The sequence below is a fragment of the Ruditapes philippinarum genome, unplaced genomic scaffold (assembly GCF_026571515.1).
Source record: "Ruditapes philippinarum isolate M1 unplaced genomic scaffold, ASM2657151v2 ctg2859_1_1_1_1, whole genome shotgun sequence".
NCBI classification, from domain to species: Eukaryota; Metazoa; Mollusca; class Bivalvia; order Venerida; family Veneridae; genus Ruditapes; species Ruditapes philippinarum.
The window spans coordinates 104,545-128,923 of NW_026852940.1; the positions used below are offsets into that span (position 1 = coordinate 104,545).

The window sequence follows — 24,379 nt, forward strand, 5'->3', positions numbered from 1 at the left end:
AGTAATTATTCTTGTACGTCACCAACAAACTATCCGACATTTGAAACGTTAAACTATGAATGTATACATGTAGTTTGTTTGGTTGGTCGGTTGGTTGGTTGTATGGCTTAACGACGCAATGTATAGTAGGCATCATGATATAAAACATAAATCACTTTCTTGTTGAGTCTAATGAGGATATATCGCACCAAAATGCGTTTGTATTAGTCTAATGAGGTTGTCATATTTCTATACGGCAAAACAAAAAAGAAATACCAAAAAACAAAACAAAAAAACTTATAAGTAACAGTAATTTGATAATAATAATAATAATAATAATTTACTAGAACTTTTGTTATAATTATATGCAAATAAAGCGATAAAACAATCTTAAGGTTTAGGCTAGCAATACGGGCCTGTACGGCTAACCACTGCCTAATGGACATGTAATACAGGGGTAATAAAATTGTATCTTTAACACACTGCTTGTTCAATTTAATTTACTGATGAAAAGGTCGCCTAATGATATCTTAAACAGAGGACTTAATTTGGTCCCAGGTACTCTACATGTTTGTATATCTGTTATAAACATCAATTTACATTATACGTACTAACCGCTTCAAGTTATCCCGAAGTAACTGTTTCCCATTAATTTCGCATTTACGACCTCTTATTAAGAAGTTCAGTGCTTTAATAATGCACTAGAAAACTTTCGTAGACCTTTACTGGTTATTTATCAAATTAAATATTCTAAACCAATTGTTAATATTTAACATTTCATTCAATTGTTTATGAAGATGTTCAGTACAGATAAAATATAGTCTTTTACAGAATGCGCGTACGTGAAATGAAACATCCGTTACTATGAAAATATCGTAGTGTAAAAAGATATATACATAGAAGATGGACAAATTTAATATGTATAAATAAGAATGCAATCAACACATATGGCTTCTTACATTCAGAAATGAACATGTTATCAAGATACATATACTTTTGGCGGATATTCCCCTCAATAGTGTTCATCATTCCGCTGAGTTGCATGCCTCTATAAGAAGACCTAATCACCTACAAAGTTTCAAGTTGATCTGCAAGGAACTATGAAGCATTCACTTTTTTTACGTCATAGAAGAAATATGCGGTGTATATAAGATAGTTTGTAATAAGGTAAATTTTACTCGATGTTCAGTGGCATGCGCCATTGTTTAAAGCCAGCAGCATGTCAACGAGCACAGTATTTGAATAACGGGAATTGGGAAGTGTTAAAGTTGTACAGTGTAAACATTCAGGTTATTAAACAGAATTTGTGCATAATATGCCAATTTTTGTATGAAAAGGTTAATTCCGATCTAACATTACAACATAAAATACAACACCTTCAGGGAGCCTTTAAATTACATAACTGCAGAGATGTAGAAGACACTATATAAATATGACGCAATGACATGTCGCGTCCTTTTATTTGTTTAATTTGTGTATTAAAACCCAAGTTAAGCCGTCTCATTCAGTGCTTTAATCTATAGTTTAGTGTTAACGATCATAACATCAAATGAATTCAATGACTAGTTTCTCATGGAACTTAAAACGTTTTATTAAGCCAAAAAAAACCCCGTTTATTCGCTTTAAATTTCTGAAATTGTGAGATTGGTACGTGTGCTTGCGATACTATAAAAATTGAAAAGTTTGGAATTCAGTCTCGGTTTTAGGAAACACTACAAGAAGATTATCACACCATCTGATTTACCTGAGAATTCCGGGTACCCTCCAATAAATTTCAAGGGTATCTTAATATAGTAACAGCAAAGTTGTCATTAAAAATATTACTTAAATCGTGTAATACTCTCTTTGGCATATATTAAAAGTCACGTGGGTTGGCTATCTAAGTAGAGGTGTTAATATTTAATTGCAATACATTTATTGTTAGCCACTGAAGTAATAATGTATATAGTACTTTCAAAAATAGTTATTATTCAGAGCGGGCGCTATGGTGTAGGGATAACACTGTTTGTCTACCAATCAAGGGGTCGTGAGTTCGATCCCCCGCTACTCCACTGAAGTGAAATGACTACAGAAATGACAAAAACATATAACTAAACGTATAGAACACTCAAACAGAGACTAAACAGTTGAAAAATACAGAAACAGACGAAACTGACCAGAATTCAACTCAAAAGACCTTACGGAATAGAGGAGAAGAAATATAACGGAACAGACAGCAAAAGCGATACAAAAAGGGCGTAACCAGGCAGATAACAACAAATACTTAACGGAGCATCCTACAAGCCATTGAAAGGACGACAAGACACGAAACGGAACAGACAAAAAGATTTAAAGACACAAGGGCATCAAAGATACAGACAAGAGGAAATTTACCGGACCAGGAGTACCGATAACTAACGGAACTAAGGACTAACGGGATACGCAACAACAGAATAAGTTAACACTTAATTGAGCATACAACAGATAAATATTTAACGGAAAGAAAAGACGGACCGATAACAGAAGAATTTGTTTGTTTGTTTGTTTGTTTGATTTCACGCCTTTTCCCAACAGTATTTCAGTCATATAGGCAGGTAGTTTCCTAACCATCATTCCTGGAGAGTTACACCAGTACTAGACAACCTTCCTCCGCGCTAAACTACCAAAGCATCTCCCGGGGATCGAACCCACGCCAGAGAGGTAACTGGATTAGAAGTCATCGACTCTAACCCCTCGACCACGGAGGCGGTTAATAACAGAAGAACAACAAGAAAAGACAACAAGACACAAAAAACAGAACAATAGAAAAAAAGTCAAGGAGACACATAAAAAACAAAACAATAGAAAAAATACAACAAGACACATAAAACAGAACAACAGAGAAAAAGGCAATAAGACACATAACGAACAAAAGGCAACAAGATACATAACGAACAGAACAACAGAGAAAAAGGTAACAAGATACATAACGGACAAAACAACAGAAAAAAGTCAACAAAACACATAAAACAGAACACTACATAAAAGACCATAAGGCACATAAAACAGAACAATAGAAAAAAAATTAACAAGACACATAAAAACAGAAATCAGAACAGCAGAAAAAAGACAACAAGACACATAAAACAGAACAAAACAGAACACATAAAAAACAGAACAATAGAAAAAAATATGTCAACAAGAAACATAAAAAACAGAACGATAGATAAAAGACAACAAGACACATAAAACAGAATAATAGAAAAAGGACAACAAGACACATACAACAGAACAATAGAACATAAACCGTGGACCGAAAACAGAAGAACAAACAAAACACGCAACAACAGAACATTTCAGGACAGCTAACAACTTAGCAAAATAAAAGATACAGATAACAAAATCATTCACGTCCGGCCAAACAGAAAATAGTAAACGGAACAAAGACACATACATAAGATCAGTAAAGTTGCTTAATGTGTTAATTATTTATTTTCGTGTACATGTGTAATTGTGTTTGTAAATAAAGTAAAGGAAATTATTAAATTGTCAAATTATATATGTAAATTAAATAAAATTGTGTAATACTTAAACAATTGTTACATATGTTCTTAGATATGAGAAAAATAAAAATGCATTTATATTTAGTAAAAAAAATATATTTAATTTGACGACTAGCTAAAAAAGGACTACTTGAAATGTAGAAATACAAGTTTCAAATCTGTTATGTGTCAGAATATATCTGAAATAAGAGTTATTATATCACCATTTTTCAACCTCAAACACGCGATATACCGTTTGAAAACGCTTTCACTTTTCCCATTGAATGGAAATGTGTATATTTTAGCATAACATTTAACATTAATATTGTAAAATGCTACCACAGAACATGTTTGTAATGCATTTATAAGCGTCTATTTGACACGGACTAGGTAACAGGCCGCAGTCTGATTGGATGTTAGAGAAGAAAGGAAGAAGCTTTTCGTATTTATAGACAAATGGAATTAATTGAGAAATATACAATTGCATACTTACATAAACTTTGACTCTATTTACAGCGGATTGAATTCATTTTTGTTGGTTAGTGTATACTACAAAAAAAAACACACACAAAAACACTATATTGTCTTCATACATTTTAGGCATACTTTTAAGTGGTGGTATTGTCAGTACTCCTTTCATATAATGTTGTTTTGTTTTGTCTTTGTATAATATTATTATCATCATCATCACCAACATCATCCTCATAATCATTATCATCATCATCATCATCATCATCATCATCATCATTATTTTGGGGTGGGTGGGTATTGAAATATTGAAATTCTTTAAACTTTCAATGGTCTGCCAAATTCAAACCAGGGTAGATGATCGATTGTAGACACTCAGCGGGTTTAAGGTTTAAACCTTACTGAAGAACAATTACTGGGTCGATAGAGTTATGCTTATACAAAACATGTCCGGCTCGTTTTAACGATGATTTTAAACATTAACAATCCTACAATGGAAAAGATCGTTGAAATTTCGGGACAATTTTGCATGTACTTCACATTTGCATATCTGCATTGTTGAATTTTAATCGAGTCTTTTACTGAAGACACTTGCGCTTATTCCATGAGCGAAATAGTTTTATAATAGATATATTCACGAATAAATCCTACTTTGCATTGAAATTTAACATGAACAATGCATGTTTGAATGCAAATGAATTGACAAAAGTTTTCTCAGACTTTTTTTTTAAGTTCCCCTTTCAATTTTTACGATGTTAAAAGGGGAAGAAAATACGTTAATGGTTCTATATTGAGAATGTTCCTCAAAGAAGGCTTATAATGCAATGATACCCCGTCAATAAATGAATTTTAAAAAAAAAATTTAGTGTAAAGAACGAAAAAAGAAAAAGTTAAATGAAATAAAAAAATAAGTCCTGTGTTGTTTTGTTAAAAACCTTTTACAGTTTTAAATGTTGTCTAAACACCTTCCAATTTCCCTTTAAAAGGTTAACAGAAAAAGCTTGTGTTTTAATAATTTAATATTTAATGTTTTCCCCTTTTTGGTCCAAAATTAAACGAATTTCTTTTAGCGATTAAAAATATTTTGTCAAAATTTTTGATATTTTTAGATCAATACCATATCAAGAAAATGTGATTACAGGGGTAAGTTAGTATAGACTAATATCTGTGAAGCAATTTTGATATTTAGCAATCTTTCTTAGTGCTAATTTGATGAAATAATGTCACTGTACACTTAGCAAATAAGGTTAAATGTCGATTTTTCTGACCTTTATTGAGTCAAATGAGTATAAAGGGTAGAGCTTGTCAATAATGGAAGTGGATATACTTCTTACTCAATTATTTCAGCATACAGTGACTAGCCATCCTCATGACCTCGACATTTATCCAGGCCAGAATGAATACAACACTAGTTTTATTCATCACAGAGTCATATTCAACTCAAGCGCATAATGCAAAATAATAATTTGGAATATGTTAAATAACCGTCACACTTTCAAACAGTTAATTAATTTTTGGAAATATTATGTTTGTTTGCCATTTACATGATGACTTTAAAAAAAGCCTTCTCATTTATACAAAATAATCATAACATGTTACAATGGATTAAATTGCAACAAATATGGTTACATCCGTAGTGTTTAGAGAAGCTGCCTTATGTTTTGATACGTCATAACCATGATTGTTAGTTTTATTCCATTTCAAGTTTGAATGATTACTTAAAAGTAAAAATTTTACTAACAAAACTGTTGTGTTCATTGATGTTTAAAGTATTGATGTAAATACGTTTTGATATTCTATATTCTGCTTGTAATATGCTTTGATATTATAATAGTATTACTTTGAGGACGTACAGGGCAGTCAAAATATACTATCTTTATATTGACATGCGATGCGTACTCTTTGATAGCTTTCGGATGTCTTTTTGAAAACTTTATGAAAGGGGCATTTTGAAATAGACATTTTAGTCATCTTTCACATGAATTGTGTTTTTTTTTTCATTTTTTTTTTTTTATTTTATTAACGCTTCAATTTTCTAAGATGGTTCTACATAGCTTATTTATCGCATGGCTGTGAGCTTTTCCTTTGTTCTTTCCAACCCATTATACTCAGTACACTTCAATGAGCATTTCAAAACTGTATTGATATAATTATAACAGTACAGTTTTATCATTGATTCATATAGGAAAAAAACTGTACTGTTATATATCGGTCTAGTTTTTTTCGCACCTTGTATATATCAATACAGTTTTTTCATAGAGGCTCCAATGGGGCAGTGGTAACGACCATTCCCAGTAGTAAAAAAAAACCCATAAAATAATAAAAAATGAAATCAATAAAATAAATAAAATAAATATATAAATACAATGAAAAATATAAACAAAGATAATTAATGAAGTGAAAAAAGCCCTTTAATCTTAAATCAATCTTGGTAACAGTATACAATCCGCCTCGTATATTGGATGTCTTTTGTATATTTTTTTTTGGCAGCGAAAACAACTTGAAAAACTGCCTTATGATAAATAACTGTAATGTAGCTAACGATTAATTTATTTATTTGTTTCTATACAAAAAAGAAAACATTATGCCATTGCGATAAAACAGTTATAGTATATGAAACTCGTTAGTTACGGGGGTATAACACTGGCTGGGGCGACATCTCGGGATGTTTCTGCAAAAAAAAATGTCTCGGCCTAACGGCCTCGCCATTTTTTAGCAGAAACACCCCTTGATGTCGCCCCAGCCAGTGTTATACCCTCATAACTAACTCGTTTCATATACTATAACTATTACGTAAATAACTTTTATTCTCCTTCCTTGGTACCAATGGCCATGATTAAATTAATTCAATTTACACAGAAAAATAAATAGAATTCAAAAGGAATAAGCTTTCAAACCTTATATTCTTAATTTCTTGCTGCTATTTTTGCACTAACTGTTACTTGTTTGAGATTGTTTGGTTTAGATGTTGTTTCTTTCTGACCAAGATGAATTGACTGAACTCTCAAAGGTTCGTGCTGTGTACTCTTTCTGGGGCATTACATATTAAACATTTCATAAACCTTGGGTAGGTTTTAAATGCTTATATCTTTGTTCAGCGTATATAATTACTGGTAAACAAATTTTGTAATATCTTGCAGAAAAGTTCGATACAATCCTTTTTTCCGCTCTTTTACCTTTTTTTCATGCATTCTTCTTTATACACGTTTGGACATTAACTAAGCATAGTTATGTTCGTTATGTTTCGTGTATATATAACTTAAAGTTGTTTTTTGGCTTTTTAAGTGAGCTGAGTGTAATTTTGGTTTATATTTTGTCTCTTCGTTTTTTTCTTTGATAGAAGTTTGTATCGCTCCAAGTTCAAATACGGGCATTTGAAGTTATTATTCTACATTCAATAGATTCATCCATCATGTTATATAGAAATGAATCATATGGGTGTCATGATTTTGATCTATAGTACGTCTGATAAATACAATGATAAAATTAGTCATGCTAAAATAGCTAAACATTGCTACAAATTTTAATGTTATGAGATGCATATTTATCTACTTCTCCGCTTTTCCTATGTTCTTATTGAATTTGATTTGAGAATGAAATTACAACCATAGAATGCTTATTGTTGAAAATTTTATTAATGATGTTCATTTCATATTTGATAAGTTGAAACATTTATCTGTCAAAGTCAATACGGAATGGTCGTGGTCGCGGTAGTCTGGGTTTTTTGTCTCCAGTATCGAGTGATTCAGTCATTACATTTAACTGACTCTCATAAGCGTCATAAGTGTCTGAAACATAGTAATACTTTGAACGTGACGAATAATAAAATTTAAAAATTACCAACAAAAAATAACTTATAACAGATTAAATATCTAGAAAAGATAAATAAAATGTGTTTTAAAGCGGTTTTTATACTTCCTCCCGCTGCTTGACTGCTCTGAAATAAAAACATTGCAATTTGGGTTGCTAGTGCTTCAAACAGAAATATCTGTCATACAAAGATATTATGTTCTCTTCCGTCAAAATTGCGTGTGAAGGCACACATTGAACAATCATTTACCATGTGTGTTGTTTCTAATTCTTAAAATACCCGCATTTTCATATTGAACATAGAAGGACCGAAAGTGTGTGTAAATATGCCATAAAATTATTTTTGTCGTTCTATATTTAGATATGCACGACGTAAACACTAAAAATGTGACGCTCTGACAAAGAGTACGGAGACAAAATAGTTACAATTAAGCTTGATATCTGGTACGGCAGCAGTTATTTGTTGATGTCATGTTACATGTAGAATCGAAATAATATGTCCCAAAGCAGTGATTTATCCCTTCATAAAATCACTGTTTGTAGTTCGAACGTGCAGCCTAATGTATCAATCGGGCTGTGCTCCCATGATATAATTCTTCGCGTCCGAACTCAAAACAGTGACTTTATTGAGCGATAAAATCACAGTCGGAGATGTATTATTTTTAATAACCACATTGATATGCAATATTTACTATATAAAAATCTTTTTTTCTACACGTTACTTTCGCATTTCTGTTAATACAGCAATAACATAATGAACAGTTATGAGTTGTATCGCTGATAATATATGTGCTGTTGAAATATGTCATCGTCCCGAGGATTACTTCTATCATATCGACATTGTAATTATTTCTTCGAAGCAAGGAAACGCATTCTCAAATAATGTAAAAACGAATTTTATTTGAATTCGCGTCATTTCTGCAACTGTATTTTAGTTGAGATGTCTCGATCTAAACACACAACCAGTCGAATAGACAAGTAAAAGCAAATTCATTTGAATAATCCTTGAACACAATCGCAACTACTCGGCCCTTTCCGTCAGTCTTCGAACACAATAGTATGAATACACAGAACGGATGCGGTATTTCGGTCTATTCTACGCTAAGAAACTAAACATGTAAACAATGGTAATTTAATGATGGGAGTTGTTGACAAGTTTATTTCAAATATATGTAGTAAAAGCTTACCTAAAATAAGTGAATTCATAGGTACAAAAGCAAACAAAACATTATGTATATATTTATTATTATGACTGTAAAAACCGAAAGGACAAAAATCAACCTGTTTACTTTTAGTCGGATTTGTTTAAAATTGAACATCAGTGGGCATGTTCAAATTACAAATTGTTGTCAGACATATTTTCAAGCATAAGAGTACCGGAACAGACATTGGATGTCAAATATATACATTCGTTTTACATTATCTGTTTCTGCTTACATCTGAAACTACGTGGTAGAACTACTTTCAATCCGTATTGTTTTCGAGGTTATTATAGATAATAGCCGAGGCAGTTCCGAATGCCTTGAACATAGAAAGTAGGCTTTTGCCAATAGACTCGTCTTTAAGATTTATGTTTTAATACATAATACAGAATAAAGTATTTCATTTACACGAGAACATTTTGATAACTTTCCGTTTTAATACTGTTGACTTCATGATCAAAAGGCAGTGACAACATATACTTTTCTTCGCAGGCACAGTATATACCATTTTTTCGTATGGAACATATCATAGAGAATCTTACACCGGCCGAAATTCTAGCTCAAGGATAACTGTTTAAGGCGGTAACTAGACTATGTCGAGTTCTACTTGACTGTAACTCGATGGCTAGATAGTCAGCCATTGTTTGATTCGTTATTGCAAAATTATAACATATATATCATATTTTGGAAAATAAAAACACGAAAACTTTCTTATTTTACATATAACACCTTTATGCAGTAGCGCATGAGCATATTGCCAAAATGACCTCATTCTATATAGCAAACAGTAAAAGGAGCGCTCACAGGAATTACGTTATTAGCAAAGTGTCGGGTTATTCAACCACCGGTGTAAAAAGAAGACAAACCTGTCTAAAATGGCAAGAAATGTGTTAGAGTGCGTACGTGCGCGTATGTTCGTGCATTTCCCTTTCCGGGTAGGCACTTCTTTGTAGATAAAAGACGGTCACGGTCAGTGAGCGAGAACAAACTTCTCCCTTATCAGTAACTATGCTTTTTACGCGTTATTCTAAATTTTGAATCAACATCCTTTAAATGTACAGACAATGCAAATGATGTGTTATTTTCATAGTAAAAGATAATAAGGTTTAAAGCAACTGATAATTTACAGTTTAGTGTAATAACAGTGATTGTTTTTAGCAAAAGTATAAGTTTCGTGCTGCCTGAATTCTTATGAAATTGAGTACATTATGGAAGAATTTATTAATAAGTAGTTCTGATTGAAAGTTCGAAAGTACAAACCTAATAGTTGTACTTCTGTCTTTAAACATAGTTATTAATTAGCGCTGGAACAAAGTGTGTTCTAATGGATAAACATTGTTATAAACACTACTTCGTGTGATAGATGTGATACACTAACCCAATGCCCGTGTTCCTGAATGATGATTTCCAACAGACTCTACCATCATATATGATGTATAATCGTCACAGAATGTTGCGATGTTTGCACCAGCAACTCTAATTAGGTCAGTCCTGGACATTGGTGTTGGCAAAATCGTTTGATTAACAGCTGGTGGAAGCTTCACAAGCTGAAGAATGAAAACGATAAAGCCTAAAATAATATGGTTTTTTAAGTTTAATAGATGGTCGTTAAATAGAAACAAAACTATAAAAAGTAGCAGCCAAAGCTATCAATTATTTTCAAAATATAACTTTAAAATAACTCTATGACATATTTTTACGTCTTAAGCGTTGTTCAAAAATCAACTCATGCACGTTCCCTTTAGTTAAATTCTGCATTGGACGAATTGTAAATGATAGATATTCGAGAGGTAAGGTAACGATACGAGATTTGTACAACCTCTACTGCTACAAAACTATGAAATTCTTAATAAAGCAATTGTCAAAACGATTAGTAAGCTATCTGAGAAAATAAATATGCTTCTTATATCGTAAAATGATTTAAAACTTACCCTTTCATTGATATATGTCGGCTTGGAATATTTGATAACTGAGATAAGGCATAGACCATGGTCCACCAATTTGGAAGCAATATAACCCTATTTTTTAATTAATAAAAGAACCAATGTAAGGCAAAACGATATTATATAACAGAACAATATTTTAATTTGGATAACATTGCATACATTTTATTTGTATACCATATTCTTATTTAAAAAGCAATATGGAAAAGAAGATGGCCTTACTACGTATTACTTTCTTAACTTTAAATACATTACATAGATATTGTATATCTATATCAATTATAAACATCTTATTTCTACTTTGAATATTTACTTAGTGACCATCCAATATATTTCCATTTCGGACATATATAATATTTGAGCTGTTCACGCACGAAAAAGGTAAGTGCAAGCTACCATCCATACCTCTAGAACAAGCTTAAAAGCAGATGAAAACGGAATATAGTCGCTCCGACAGTGTTGTTATTATTGCTATTATAAGTGATCGGAATGCAAGAAAACCCCCGACCTAAATTCACGACGGTAAAATCTTCAAATTAATGCCAACTTAAATCAACTGAAAATGACAATTCGAAATAATTATTCAAAGCGTGTTCGTTTCTGTTTAAAAACAAAGATGCATTACCAAAGAAAGATTTTGGTTAGGCAATTTTCTGTAAATGTGAACGGAAATATACAGTACCGACTTTGCAGGAATACACTGAAGCATTGTGTTCTTTTAACAGTCTTAGGTTGTTAATGCATTGTATTGAAAAGGTATGATTAAAGATAAGTGAAAAATTAATTTTATATATTTAATTTATCTTATTAGGCATATAAACTTTTAAAGCCTTACGGATATGGCCATTAAATGGATCTGTGTTCTATTTCGGTAGTTGTGAAGTAATCACTCGAAGAAGCCGAATAAAAGTTCTTGTACATAAATTGCTTGTTCAGCACAAGAACGACGAATAGAAATTAAGGCAACTAACGTTATTACTTTAATGACTTACATGTAGAGCAATAAAATATGTTTAAATCAACTAATGATCACAACGCCAGCTGAGCAACTGTCAGAAAAGGCAATTCTTGTGCAAAATGTTCAACAACGCTTACCACAATTATTTCTTTTGCATATATCTATTAAACCTACAAAATGCGGAATCGTACATGAAAATTTCAAAACAGTTGGTTAGCTTTAAAGTGTGTGTGTGTGTGTGTGCGTGCGTGCGTGTATGTTGTTTTTATTCATTTATTTTCTTTTTGTTCTTTTTTTTAGTTTTTATAGCTGTTTTTGCTACAATTAATATATTTTTGATAAGTTCGCTCAAAATTTTCTGCAGCTGTACAACATAAGCATGGTACCTAAAGCGGATTGCCGCAATTATTTAAGGGCACATTTTGCATTTACGCATGATTTGGATATAGAATGAACAGGGAATTTAACAATAAACACAGCTGGTACAATACCAGAAATATTATTAATTCGTAAACAGCTCAAGAGGTGGTTTAAGACTCGCATAGCGGCTCGTCCAGTTGTTAATATTATTACCGTATTATACAGTTCATTCTAAGAAAAACTTACAGATATTTTTTCATGTCGTCTTTACGTATTACATCAAGGTTTAAAAACAAATTGTCAAAGACGACTATGTAAATGCTACAAGTATTACATACCGTATTGAAGTCATGGAATTTTATTCCATTCAAATGTCCAGGCATGGTTTTTGCGCCAAATGTAAGGATTTCTGTATTATCCCTCTCATTTTTTACGGACTCAAAATGGAGGATGTTGCCATCTGGCATTAAAATCCCACCTCTCTGTGATAAATAAAAACGACCTGTCATTATATTTAAATTTTAGGGTAGGTTCGATATTCGATAAGATGATTAATTATGGTATTGCAATGAATCAATTTATTTACGAAATATGATATTAGAGACCACTTCACGAGAGAAAAGAGATACGACTTAAAGTGAAGCATATATAAAGCGTTTATAAACCTCCTTCTAAATCAATATGCAATATCTAAAAACAGAACAATTATAAGCATATGGTTCCAGACCACTTCACGAACATCTGATTGTAGTACAATTTGCAAATAAATGTATAGCATATGATTACGATTGTGTTTACTCACCAATGTATAGCGTATGATTGCAGAACATGTAAGGCGTGTGACTACATTTCATTTAACGAATATCCAATTTAATAAATGTTTAATAAAAATGGAATTCAAATAAAAAATCTAAATACCTTAGCACTTGCAAACGCCACGAAGAATAACAGTGCAGCAAATTTCATTTCTGATTCTGTAATATTAAGATACAGTGTGTAAAACATTCACACGCCTTGACTTAGTTACTTATTAAAACGGTAACAAGTGTAATAATTTTATATATCAATACAAATTATTCTGTAAAAGAAAATAAACAGATAGTTTACATTTATCAACATTCAATAAAACATGGTGTTTCTTTAAAAAAAAGAGCGAATTCAGAATTTTTGAACTTGTCTTTCTATTAATTATTTGATACACTAATATTTACAAATAAGTAATTGTTTAATTTTTCAAGCTTTTTACAGAAATTTTAGTCTATGCATCGTATGCGATGAACTGTCAATTTAATTAAATAAATGGATAATTCAATCAATTTAATAATATAAATGTGCCTGTAAGTTAAAAAAATAACAAAGTTTACAGCTTAAATAAGAAAAAAAAAACGAAATGAACTTGAACTAAAAATTCAAATACCACGTCCGGCACTTCAAAATTGTGGTGTACGGTAATAAAATTCCGAGATAGAGCGGAAGGCCGATTTAAACGGCTAATTGCAAGTTTTGTTTTAGTTTTTGTCTTGTTTTTAATTTAAGTTGATTTTTTTCGAAATACGGAAAATGTAGTTCCGTGTAGAATAGATTTAGGCTTCAAATGATCTAAGCAGTTACAAAAAAATATTATGCCCGGGAGAACTTTTCCCCCTGACGAAGTGAACGACGATTTGTAGAATATTGAACTTCCCAACCATTACAATGCCATACCCTTCGGATTTCTTAGAAAATATCAACCCGTAATACGAACTTGTCCTTCGTTCAACATAAACAACTCCTGAAGGAAAGTAATGGAGCCAAAAGGCAAAAGATGGAGCGAAAGGTTAGATGATGAGCGCAAGGCGATATTAATTGTGACGTATAAGGGGAGCGTAGTCTATGAATTTTTATATATAAAAGCTATAAAAGTTAAAATATACACGAGATATATATACCTTTTAAAGACAACTTATAAAGCGTGATATCCTTTCAACGACTAAAGTGTATGCGTAATAAATGTAATCGCGAAGGTGTCACCTGTGACTGCCGTATAGATTCCATTATTTATGTTCCAAATTAATATGGATGGGGCCCGATCATTGAATCATGTGCATGGCGTAATACAGGATGCCACTTCTTCGAGGTCAAGCATGATTTTTGACACGGTTATGTACACAGACACCTGGGGTGTGGAGATTAAAACGTTTTTAAAATCCAAATAAAATGTATATTTGTCAATCCCAGAACATGTACTGATCATATATATATAAGCCGTTTTGAAAAAAAATCATAATTCAACGTCTATAATAATTCACAAGATAAAAATGTTCGCCGGAGAAAATCCGCACACCTACCGTCATAATCGCCATGTATTTTATTCCATTTCCAATATTTTCACATAATCCTATGGTCCATCGACACAGAATATATAATTCTTCACGATGATGGTCAATTTAAAACTTCAACGTCAATATAAATAACGCAACAGGCGAAATAAACATCAAGATTGTCGCCGTTTTACTCCATTCACAAAATCGTTCGACAGATTCAAACGTGGCTCCTCAGTTTTGCCGTATTCAAATGCGCTGCGCTTTGAAGATGAAAACCAGTCGGTTATAGGCGGAGCCTTTCGGTAATTTGTTGGTTTCCATACATCAAAGCGGGCGTATTTGTATACGGCAAAGCTGGGGAGCCACGTTTGAATCTGTCGAAAGAATTTGTAAATGGATAAAACGGCGATAATCTTGATGTTTATTTCGCCTGTTATTTGTCAGTTATTTTTCAATATACTTCCTCACTTATTAAGCAATGTTGTTTAGTTTATTATTTTCCTCTCAAAGTGTAAATAGAAATGTTTACTTTTATAATCAAACACTGCATATTGTCATTACAAATCTTGGTTTAAGAAAAAAAAAGAAAAAACTAAGTTAAAAAAATATCTGTAAAATTTTGTTTGTTTATGCACAGAAAATCTATGAACAAAACGTACGTAATAAAAAGGCAGTGCTCAGGTGGTGTACTATGGAACGCCATAGCTGCCTCATGTTGTAACATTTCATTTTATTTTTCCCAAAAAAACGTCTTATTATGTATAATAGAAGTGTTGGCTTGCCAACATTTTATGAGAACATGTCTTAACGAAGTCTTATTAGGTCAAATATTCATTTTATCTTGTCCAAACGTAGTGCTGACTTGTCTAAACACTGTCTTATTATTTCAAAACGTCATGTTATCATGTGCAAATCCGGTGTTAACATGCTGAATGGAAGCTTAATATGTCTAACATGCACGCCATCTTTTCGAATTAAGATTTCAATATGTCTGAACACAGACTTGGTAAATGTGGTGTTGAATTGTCTTGAAATTGTCTTATCATGTGAAACAGTAGTGTTATCTTGTCGGAAGTTGGTGTCATCTTATCCAAATGTGACCCTGGTATGCTATGACACTGTTGTATTATGTTATACTGTCGTTTTGTCTTGTCCAAATGTGGCATTGACTTGTCTAAACACCGTCACATTTTGTCAGACTGTCATGTCATTGTGTTCAAATTCGGTGTTATCTTGCCTTAAGAATGTCTTTTATGTCAAAATAGCATGCAGTCTTGTCCAACTGTGGTGGTAATTTGTCTAGAAATTGTCTTATTATGTGAAACAGTAGTGTTATCTTGTCGGAATTTGGTGTCAACTTGTCAAACTCATGTCTTATTATGTGGGCTAGTAGTGATATCTTGTTCAAACCGTTATATTGACCAGGCTGAGTGCTGCCTGTTTTTGTCAAACTGTTATGTTGCTTTGTATGAGGTGGTTAATTATGTCTTATTGTGCCAAACATCATGCTTTCTTGTCTAAAACTGTTGTTATCCTGTCTAAAAATATACTTATTATGTGAAATATTAATGTTGACTTGCCATAAATTTGTTTGTTTGTGTAAACGTTATTTTATTATGTCAAAAAGTATTGTTGCATTGTCGAATAATGGTATTGACATGTCTAAACACTGCCTTATTTTCTCATATCGCCATGCTATTTTATCCAAACTTTATTTTAACCGGCCTAAACACCGTCTTATTATGTGAAATAATGGTGGTATTTTTACAAATTATGGTTATGAACTGTCAAAACGCTATTTTAATTTATCAAACTGTCATGCTGTTATGTCCAAATGCAGATTCAACTTGTCTATATTCGTCTTATTATGTCAAATAGTCATATCATCTTGTCGGAAACGTGGTGATGGCTGGTCTAAAAATTACTATCATTTTGTCAAAGTGTCATTTTATTTTGTCAAGGTTAGGTGTTAATTTTATTAAACATCGTCCTTTTATGGTGAATTATTCATTTTTCCTTTTCAAATGTGGTGTTTAGTTGTTAAAACACAGTATCATTATGTAATACAGTGAAGTTGACTTGCCAATTTATTACATTAACTTTTCTAAATACCGTCTCATTATGTCAGATAATCGGGTATCCTGTCCAGATGCGATGTTTCAAAATTTAGTATCACCGTGACCAGAGCCCACGCGGAGCGTGAAAGATAGAGCAAAAAAAGAATACGGGACAGTTTTAGCAAAATCAGACAGCGCTTTCTCAAGACATAACTAAATTTGAACCAATTTACACAATTATTAGACATAAATAAGACTGTTTCTGTGTTTTTACAAGATAAACATGAAATTTCGACAAATACAACACTTCAGTTTACATTATAAGAAAGAGTTTAGACAAGTCATTACCACAGTTCGACAAGATACCGCAATATTTTGACTTTATAAGACTGAGTTTTAATCAGTCAAAACCGCTTTTTGACAAAATAGCATACAGTTTATCATATAAGGCATGATTTAGCCCAGTCAACACTCTATTTCGGGCAAGCATAATTCGAATTAAATTTGATATAAAAAAAGACAATTTCGTAGTGTAACGTTGGCAAATTAACACAGTTGGAACAATTAAGAACACTGTTAAGCATTAACTACTCCTATTCAAAATAACATGGCAGTTATTAAAATTAAAGCTCTGTGCTTTTACAAAGTCAACACCAAATTTTGACAACGAGAACACTTACTTCTTTCAAATGATCAGACAGTCTTTTAAAAAAAACACGTTCCACAATTTTGACCAAAAATAGCGCGAATAGTTGACATAATATAGACCATTTCAGACAAGTGCCAAAACGACATTTTGACATTGATAACACTAACTGTTTGAAATAATTAAATAACATTTTAATACCAAAGTCAAACATCATATTTTTAAAGAGATAAGACTAACTTGTTACGCATAATAAGGAACTAATGTTTAGACTAAGTCGACAAATAACAATTGGATATTACAGCGCTTATATTTGACATGATAAGACGCTTTCTTGGCACGATAAAAAGAAATGTAATAACCTGAGGCAGCTATGGCGTTCCATAGTGTACGGACTAAAATTATCAATAATTGATAGACCAGGTTATAGTAGAAATAAATTAATATATCAATTATCATACTTCTCTGGCTTCATATTTTAGTACGTCTATTTTAACTTTGAAAGATTTTATTTATAGAAATTCGTAGACTACGCTCTTTACACCAACTTAATATCGCCTTGCGCCCAACAACTGACCTTTCGCTCCATCTCTTGCCCTTTGGCTCCACTACTTTCGAAAAAAATCGATATACAAATTTAAGAAATCACCCGAGAGTAGTTTATTTTAGCACGAAAGACTAGCTCTTGTTACAGGTTGATATTTTTCTAAAACACCTTTTTAAGAATTCCGAAGTGTAGAGCGTTTCCATAGTTGGAAGTTTGATATTTAACAAATCGTCTTTTGCTTTGTCAGGGAGAAAATTGCTCCCGGGCTTAATATAATTTTCTTTTTATAACAGCTTAGATCATTGAAATCCTAAATCAATTCTTCACCGAACTAACATTTAGAATCGATTTTGAAAAAAAATAACAACCTTAAATGAATTACAAGACAAAAAAACATAAACAAAACTTACAATTAGCCGTTTAAATCGGCCTTCTGCTATATCTCGGAAATACCGTCCGCTCGTTTAACCGTACACCAAAATTTTGAAGTGGAGCTACAGTTTGCCGGGGGTGAATATGAAGTTATCATAAAAACGTTTTATCAATTTCGAAAAGATTGCTTTAGTATTTTATAACTTATAACAAAATGTATTACATACATGTAGTAGAAAAGTGCTCCGTTTTGTTGTTGTCAACGTTCGTCTGCATTTTATACATTTCTGTAATAAAGAAGAGCCAATCAATGCAAAGTGTCCCAGATTGGTCTGCAAGAAAGCATTCTCCCAACATTACAATTACGTGATGGCAAGGTTAACATTGACAAAAAGTGTGCTATGTTCTGATAAGGCATGCCATATTTCTATAAGCTGAAATAACAGATGTTCTCTTTTCTACTAAATTATCAAAGGTGAATTATGCTGAGTCGGCAAGCTACAAAACCTTAAAACTACGGTGGTCAATAAGTATAATTATGTACTTACTATAAGTAAGGGGAGGGCGTGAAAAAGAAAAGGAGACAATTAATGCGGGGATTTTTGTGAATTTCGACACAAAGATGCAAAAACAAAAATTGTAATTACAATGAATGGTGTTAAGGTCTACTTATGCTATGATTAAAACATAACTGGGTTTACAAAACACTTCGCACAATTATTATGTAAGCATTTCGAAAACGTTTTTAAACTCATAAACATTCAAATTCAGATGAACAATATGCTCGTAAATATCAAATAAAATTAGTTATACCAGGTTATTTTTAGAATTTTTGAAGTATATTTTCAGTCTGTCTTTAAGTATCTTATGTACAGTAAATGAGTTTCAATGAATATTGGTAAATAGGGAAGTACCAAGTAACACTTAAAAACGTCCCTAAATATCGCCTACTATATGAGTACTTTTCAGTGTTTGATTAAATTCATCGTTGTTATCTTTAAGTTTTAGATGCGGCTGAACTTTGACAGAGTAACCCAAATTTTAATATTTGCAAAATGTGAGATTCCCATAAAGATAAGGACGGGTACAAATTATTCGCACTAAAGGTTAAGGCCTCAACAGACAGTAGGATTTAGGTGTACAACACTAATTAGAGGTTTGATGTACAATTTTCAAATCAATACAACACTTGCATTCAGACCGTAATTCTTCATTGTAGGAATCATCAAGTTTCCCTAAAAAAAAAAGAAACAGTTCCCTCCCAATTGATCCCTTACATACTTTACTCACTAAAAATATTTTTTCTCCATGAGTATTGACTAAAACATGTCCATTTTCTTTAATCTATAATTATCACAGGGAAGATTAATGTGCAGCCTGACCGAGAGACGAACCTTGGAACCTCGGAATACCGTCCTGCGGCTCTACTAACTGAGCTATCTGGCCGCATACCAACTACCTCCCCTTTTTATCGAACAGTTCAATACCGTGACATAATCATTTTCTGAATAATTTGGGATTCGAACATACCACAACTTTGGGTCTCCTGAAGAGTTTTTTCAACATATTTTTACCCCCATCTTACTGCTATATTTACATTTAACCCTAAATGTTCTGGAATTACATTTATTTAACACATTATCAGGGAATAATTGGAAAATATTTCATCTGTCATCGTGGGAGGTCTATACAACAAGTATTAAAAGATAGAACATGTCCTATCCTGTACATCTAGTATTAAGTTGTATGAATTCTCACACATTTAAGATTTGCTTGTACATCTTAGTTTTAATTGGTGTTGGGTACTGCAAAATCCTACCATCTGTTGAGGCCTTTATTGGTTCGTTTTAGAATTCTTATTACATATACAAGTACATATTTTTCCAGATTTTATTTAGATAAGCAACTGAAGAGTTCTTTTATATTATCACGGTGCCTACCCTGATTCCCAACTTGAAATGTATCATCATTTTAAATTTGAATATTTCTTTGTCTTGTAACTTCAAACAGCGTAAAACTTGTTTAAAGTTATGTTTTTTTTTTTTATGGGCAAAGCAATTGAAGTAACGTTTTTTCAGGTAATAACTATGTTCTTGTCGTAGTCGGACCATTGGTTTCGTTGCTTGAATCGTTCGTTGTTTAAGGGCCATGGGAAGTGTATTCACATGTCAATATCTCTGATGAGCAGACTTAATCAAACGGTCTGATTTCTTTGCCTGTTTGTTTGTTTCTTTACTTCTTTAGGAAAAACGCCCCTATAGAATTTTTATAAGAAAAAAGGGATTAAGTAAAATTTGAAAACGTTTGCACATCTTTTTCATGCAAAATATTTTTTACGAACGGACTATGAATCAAAGAGGGTTTGGGATTTTACTATTTTTTAATTCGCAAATTGTGTTTTAAATCTTGATTTTTTAATGATTGAGAGAAATCAAGAAACAGTAAATATTCAAGTTGAGAAATGGTAAAGGAAATTTTAAAATATTAATAGTACTGATTGAAATATTAAAGATAAAATAATTGATTATTGAAGTTAGAAAATGGTTGACCCGGTGAAGTTTATAATTACCCCAAGAAAATCGGAGGATAGAGAGACAGTGTATGTTTAAATATTAAAATGGTAAATCATGAAAATAATGTGTGGAAGTGCTACATTAAAGTTTTGTAAATTGAAAATAAAAAGTAGCACTGCAATCGGTAGATTTTTTCCATCTTATTCTCGGTACATAAAAATAAATACAATGACAACTTGATAAATATCGATGATAAATCGCAGTAACATGGCGCATTGTACAAAAATTCTTAGACTTTATATATAGAAAGAACAACTGGTCCATCCAAAACATCAATCTTTCATACGGGCCTTAAACGTCATTTCGCTAGGGATTACAGCTTCGCCCTTATATTACTGTAAGATAAAAACCTCAAAAATAATCCAATGCTAATCCTCTACGAACGGTGTCAAAACGCTTGTTCCTATGAAAACGATGCTGTTAACAAAAATTCTTTTGACCTTATTATACGAAAGAAAAAACCCGCCGTTTCAAAAACCACTATGCACTGCCATGTCTTACGCAGACATTTTCCTGCGGTTAAAGCTTTTTCTTTTATATTGCTGTAAATAAACTATCTCAAAAAACAAATTCAGTCAGGTTTTATTCGCAACAGATAAATACAAATAACTGAATTGCCGCTAAACACAATTTGGCGCCTAAAAACTAGTAGTGGCTCTAAACAGTGACAAAAAAATTGTTCTTACTTTAAATCCTTTAAAACAATAGAGTATTAAAACGTAATTGCGAAAGGTGTCACATATGGCTGCCGTAGCATTCAATGTAAATAATCCAAATTTGTTAAATGTGGGCCCCACTTTTGAATGAAATACGTGGAATAATTACAGGATGTCCGTATTCTAGGTTCAATTATAATTTGTTTGACCCAGATGTGATCCATTTTTAAACGGTTGATCATGCTTTCATTCTACTTTTGCAGTTCAACCGTCGGAGCAAGTGCATGACTATTTCATGACAAAACGTTTTCTTTAAGTTAGATATTCAAATAAGTGAACAGAGACCATATTACGCAATGCACGGGACACAGTAAAAGGATCACTACTATACATTTTACAAACACGTAAGTTGCTGTAAGCTAGTGCTCTAATATACACGTATATGTCACACCACTAAATCACGTCTCCATAAAGCTAAGACACCTGTCTAGTGCCCATTCGGGATAAAAGACTTCACTTTCAGTTTGTATGGGGTCTTTAAGAAAATGCCTGAAAAGGTTTCAATCGTTAAGGGGATATTCAGAAAGAAAAAAGAGTCGGGTAAACAATAAACAGAAGTAATAGAAATGAAATATGATAGATAAGAATATTAAATAAATATTCATTTAATTGTATGACAAGATAATTTCAAGGATTGGTGCCCGATAGTGAATTGGCGGTTATATTGTTGAGCACAAATGGGCATTGATCTTTAGAGTTTTGCAATCAAGGAGTTAAGATTTTGATTCTCAACATATCGTTTATATTAGCTGATATTACTTGATTCTTATCATGCTGGAACCGAAACAGATTCCGTTCTTTGCTACATTTGTTACTAGTATAGCAGCCAGGCCAAACCTGAACTGCCAGTAATTAGATGAGGCTGTATACTGAAACAGATGGTAGTTCAACTTTCTTATAATATTGAAATTCTTTAAACTTGGAATGTACTGTTCAATACATTGAGGCTGTTTTGACTTAGAAGTTAGAAGGCAACAATTCGAACATAGATGTTAAAACTTAGGTCTTAGAACTTAGGTCTTAGTTGTGCATAAAATTAAACTAAGCTTGCGTCAACTTAAGCGTTTACAGAAAGCTAACAATCTTGTCCGACGCAAAGCACAAACACCCGAGGACGAAGTAAGGGACCACATTCTTGTAGAAATCCAGAGAAGCGCCAAATGTTGTATGGTTATCGATCGATGTCGCAAAAGCTTGGTGACTGGACTACAGAACTTGTAGCTGACCCAGAAATTCTGTAATGAGGCTAATGCGAGAAATCGGATCCCGAAAGGACACACTAATGAACGCAAAAACACAACGCATTATCTCGGGCGAAGATATGTCTCGAAAGGACCTAACTTTGTGTGGCATATAAATGGTTAGGACAAATTGAAACCATGTGGATTCTGCATCAACGGAGCGATCGACGTATACAGTCGAAGCTTTTTATGGCTCGAAGTATCAAACAGCAACAACTCGCCTGAAATGAAAGCGTCATATTAAACGAATAAGGCATTGCCCCAAGGCTCCCTTGTTGCGATAAAGGAACTGAAAATTCAACGCTAATACTGCTTCAACCTGTTTTAACCATATTTCAGATATAACGGCACAAACACTGTATCAGGATTGAATTTTTTTATGTACGGAAAGAGCATAGCAAATGAGCCGCGTATAGAATCCTGGTGGGGATTACTTCTTAAATAAGCAGTGCAGTGGTGGGTTTCATTTTTCAAGGATTTGATTGATTGATATGAACGTTTTGGATATAACAAATCATCTACACATTGAATGCCTGAAATATTGTTTTATGGATTTGATCCAAGCAGAACTCGACAAGAGTTCAATTTTGCCGTGTTGGGCTTCTTTAGGGATTTTTATTTTCTCTATTTTATCGCCACATCAGAGTTGTTTGTGCTGTGTGGAGGCTGTAAAAAGTCGCCCCGTACATTCAATTCATTATTGTTGTGTTTAATGCTTCCGAGGGATCGCTTTGTTTCCGGAATTTTGTGGTCAGCCTTATGTGCCACTTGGCATGAAGAGGATAGGTAGGTAGGTGTTTGTGGTCATTTAGTTCTTTCTATTTGGCTATTTTCTTGTTGAATGGTTCCAGTATTTCTCATTTGAATACTGTTGAATCACCCTTAGGATATATGGCCTGCTTTTTAATTGTCTTTTGACGTCTTATTTGTGATATGCAGGCTTCATAGCCTCTGATCCCCCTTCACAATTCGATTTTATTTAGTTCCGCCCATTGTTTCCTCGTTTAGGACACACGCATTTTTTACTTGGGAACCATATGCCGCTTTTCATGGAATGGGCACTAACGTGTCACATTGACGGTTCCATGATAACCACCATAAACGTCGACATGAATTCTGCTTAAGCCGGTGCTAGGGGGCGTGGACGGTAACTTGCACTTTCCAGTACCGTCCATGAACGGGCTCAATCAAACCGAGCCTGCAACATTTTCAATTTTGCCGTGTTGGGCTTTCTTTAGGGATTCTGTATTTATCTATCTATATATAAATATCTGCGGATGTTTGAAAATTCAAAATTGTACCAGTTCATGTTTAATTCTGCTTAAGCCGGTGCTAGGGGGCGTGGGCGGTTGCTTGAATTTGACAGTACCGTCCGTGAACAAGCTTAATCAAACCAGGGTCTTTCAAATAATAATTTGAAAGACCCTGATCAAACCGAGCCTGCAACATATTCAATTTTGCCGTGTTGAGATTTCTGGTTTTATTTAGGGATTCTTATTTTCTCCATAATAGCTAATCAGTGGAACGCTTACAATATTCGAGCCTAAAAGATTTTTGAAATACCTCCCCGAAGGCCTGATATAATGTGTTTGTACCTTAAATCTATGGTTGACAAAATTTTGGTCATCGTGTTAATAGTTGATAGAGACGTACAAATATGCCAGGAACTTTATGGATCACCTATACGGCTTTATTCTAACAAAA

At 32.8% G+C, this 24,379-nt stretch overlaps 1 protein-coding gene across 1 annotated transcript; it reads right to left on the reverse strand.

Moving 5' to 3' along the window:
- Positions 1-7,562: 7,562 nt before the first annotated feature.
- Positions 7,563-13,201, reverse strand: LOC132728809 (uncharacterized). The gene is made up of 5 exons (XM_060714484.1): positions 13,139-13,201; positions 12,559-12,702; positions 10,891-10,977; positions 10,338-10,506; positions 7,563-7,735 (listed from the first exon to the last, which is right to left on the reverse strand). The coding sequence occupies exons 1-5, from the start codon at positions 13,184-13,186 to the stop codon at positions 7,620-7,622; spliced, it is 564 nt and encodes a 187-aa protein (XP_060570467.1). The 5' UTR covers positions 13,187-13,201; the 3' UTR covers positions 7,563-7,619.
- Positions 13,202-24,379: the final 11,178 nt, after the last annotated feature.

Coding starts and splice junctions, on each gene's coding strand:
- LOC132728809 (XM_060714484.1), bottom strand. CDS start 13,186: ATGAAATTTGCTGCACTGTTATTCTTCGTGGCGTTTGCAAGTGCTAAG. Junction 12,703..13,138: donor TGGCGTTTGCAAGTGCTAAG/GTATTTAGATTT, acceptor TATTTATCACAG/AGAGGTGGGATTTTAATGCC. Junction 7,736..10,337: donor TTCAGGAACACGGGCATTGG/GTTAGTGTATCA, acceptor ACTATGTTTCAG/ACACTTATGACGCTTATGAG.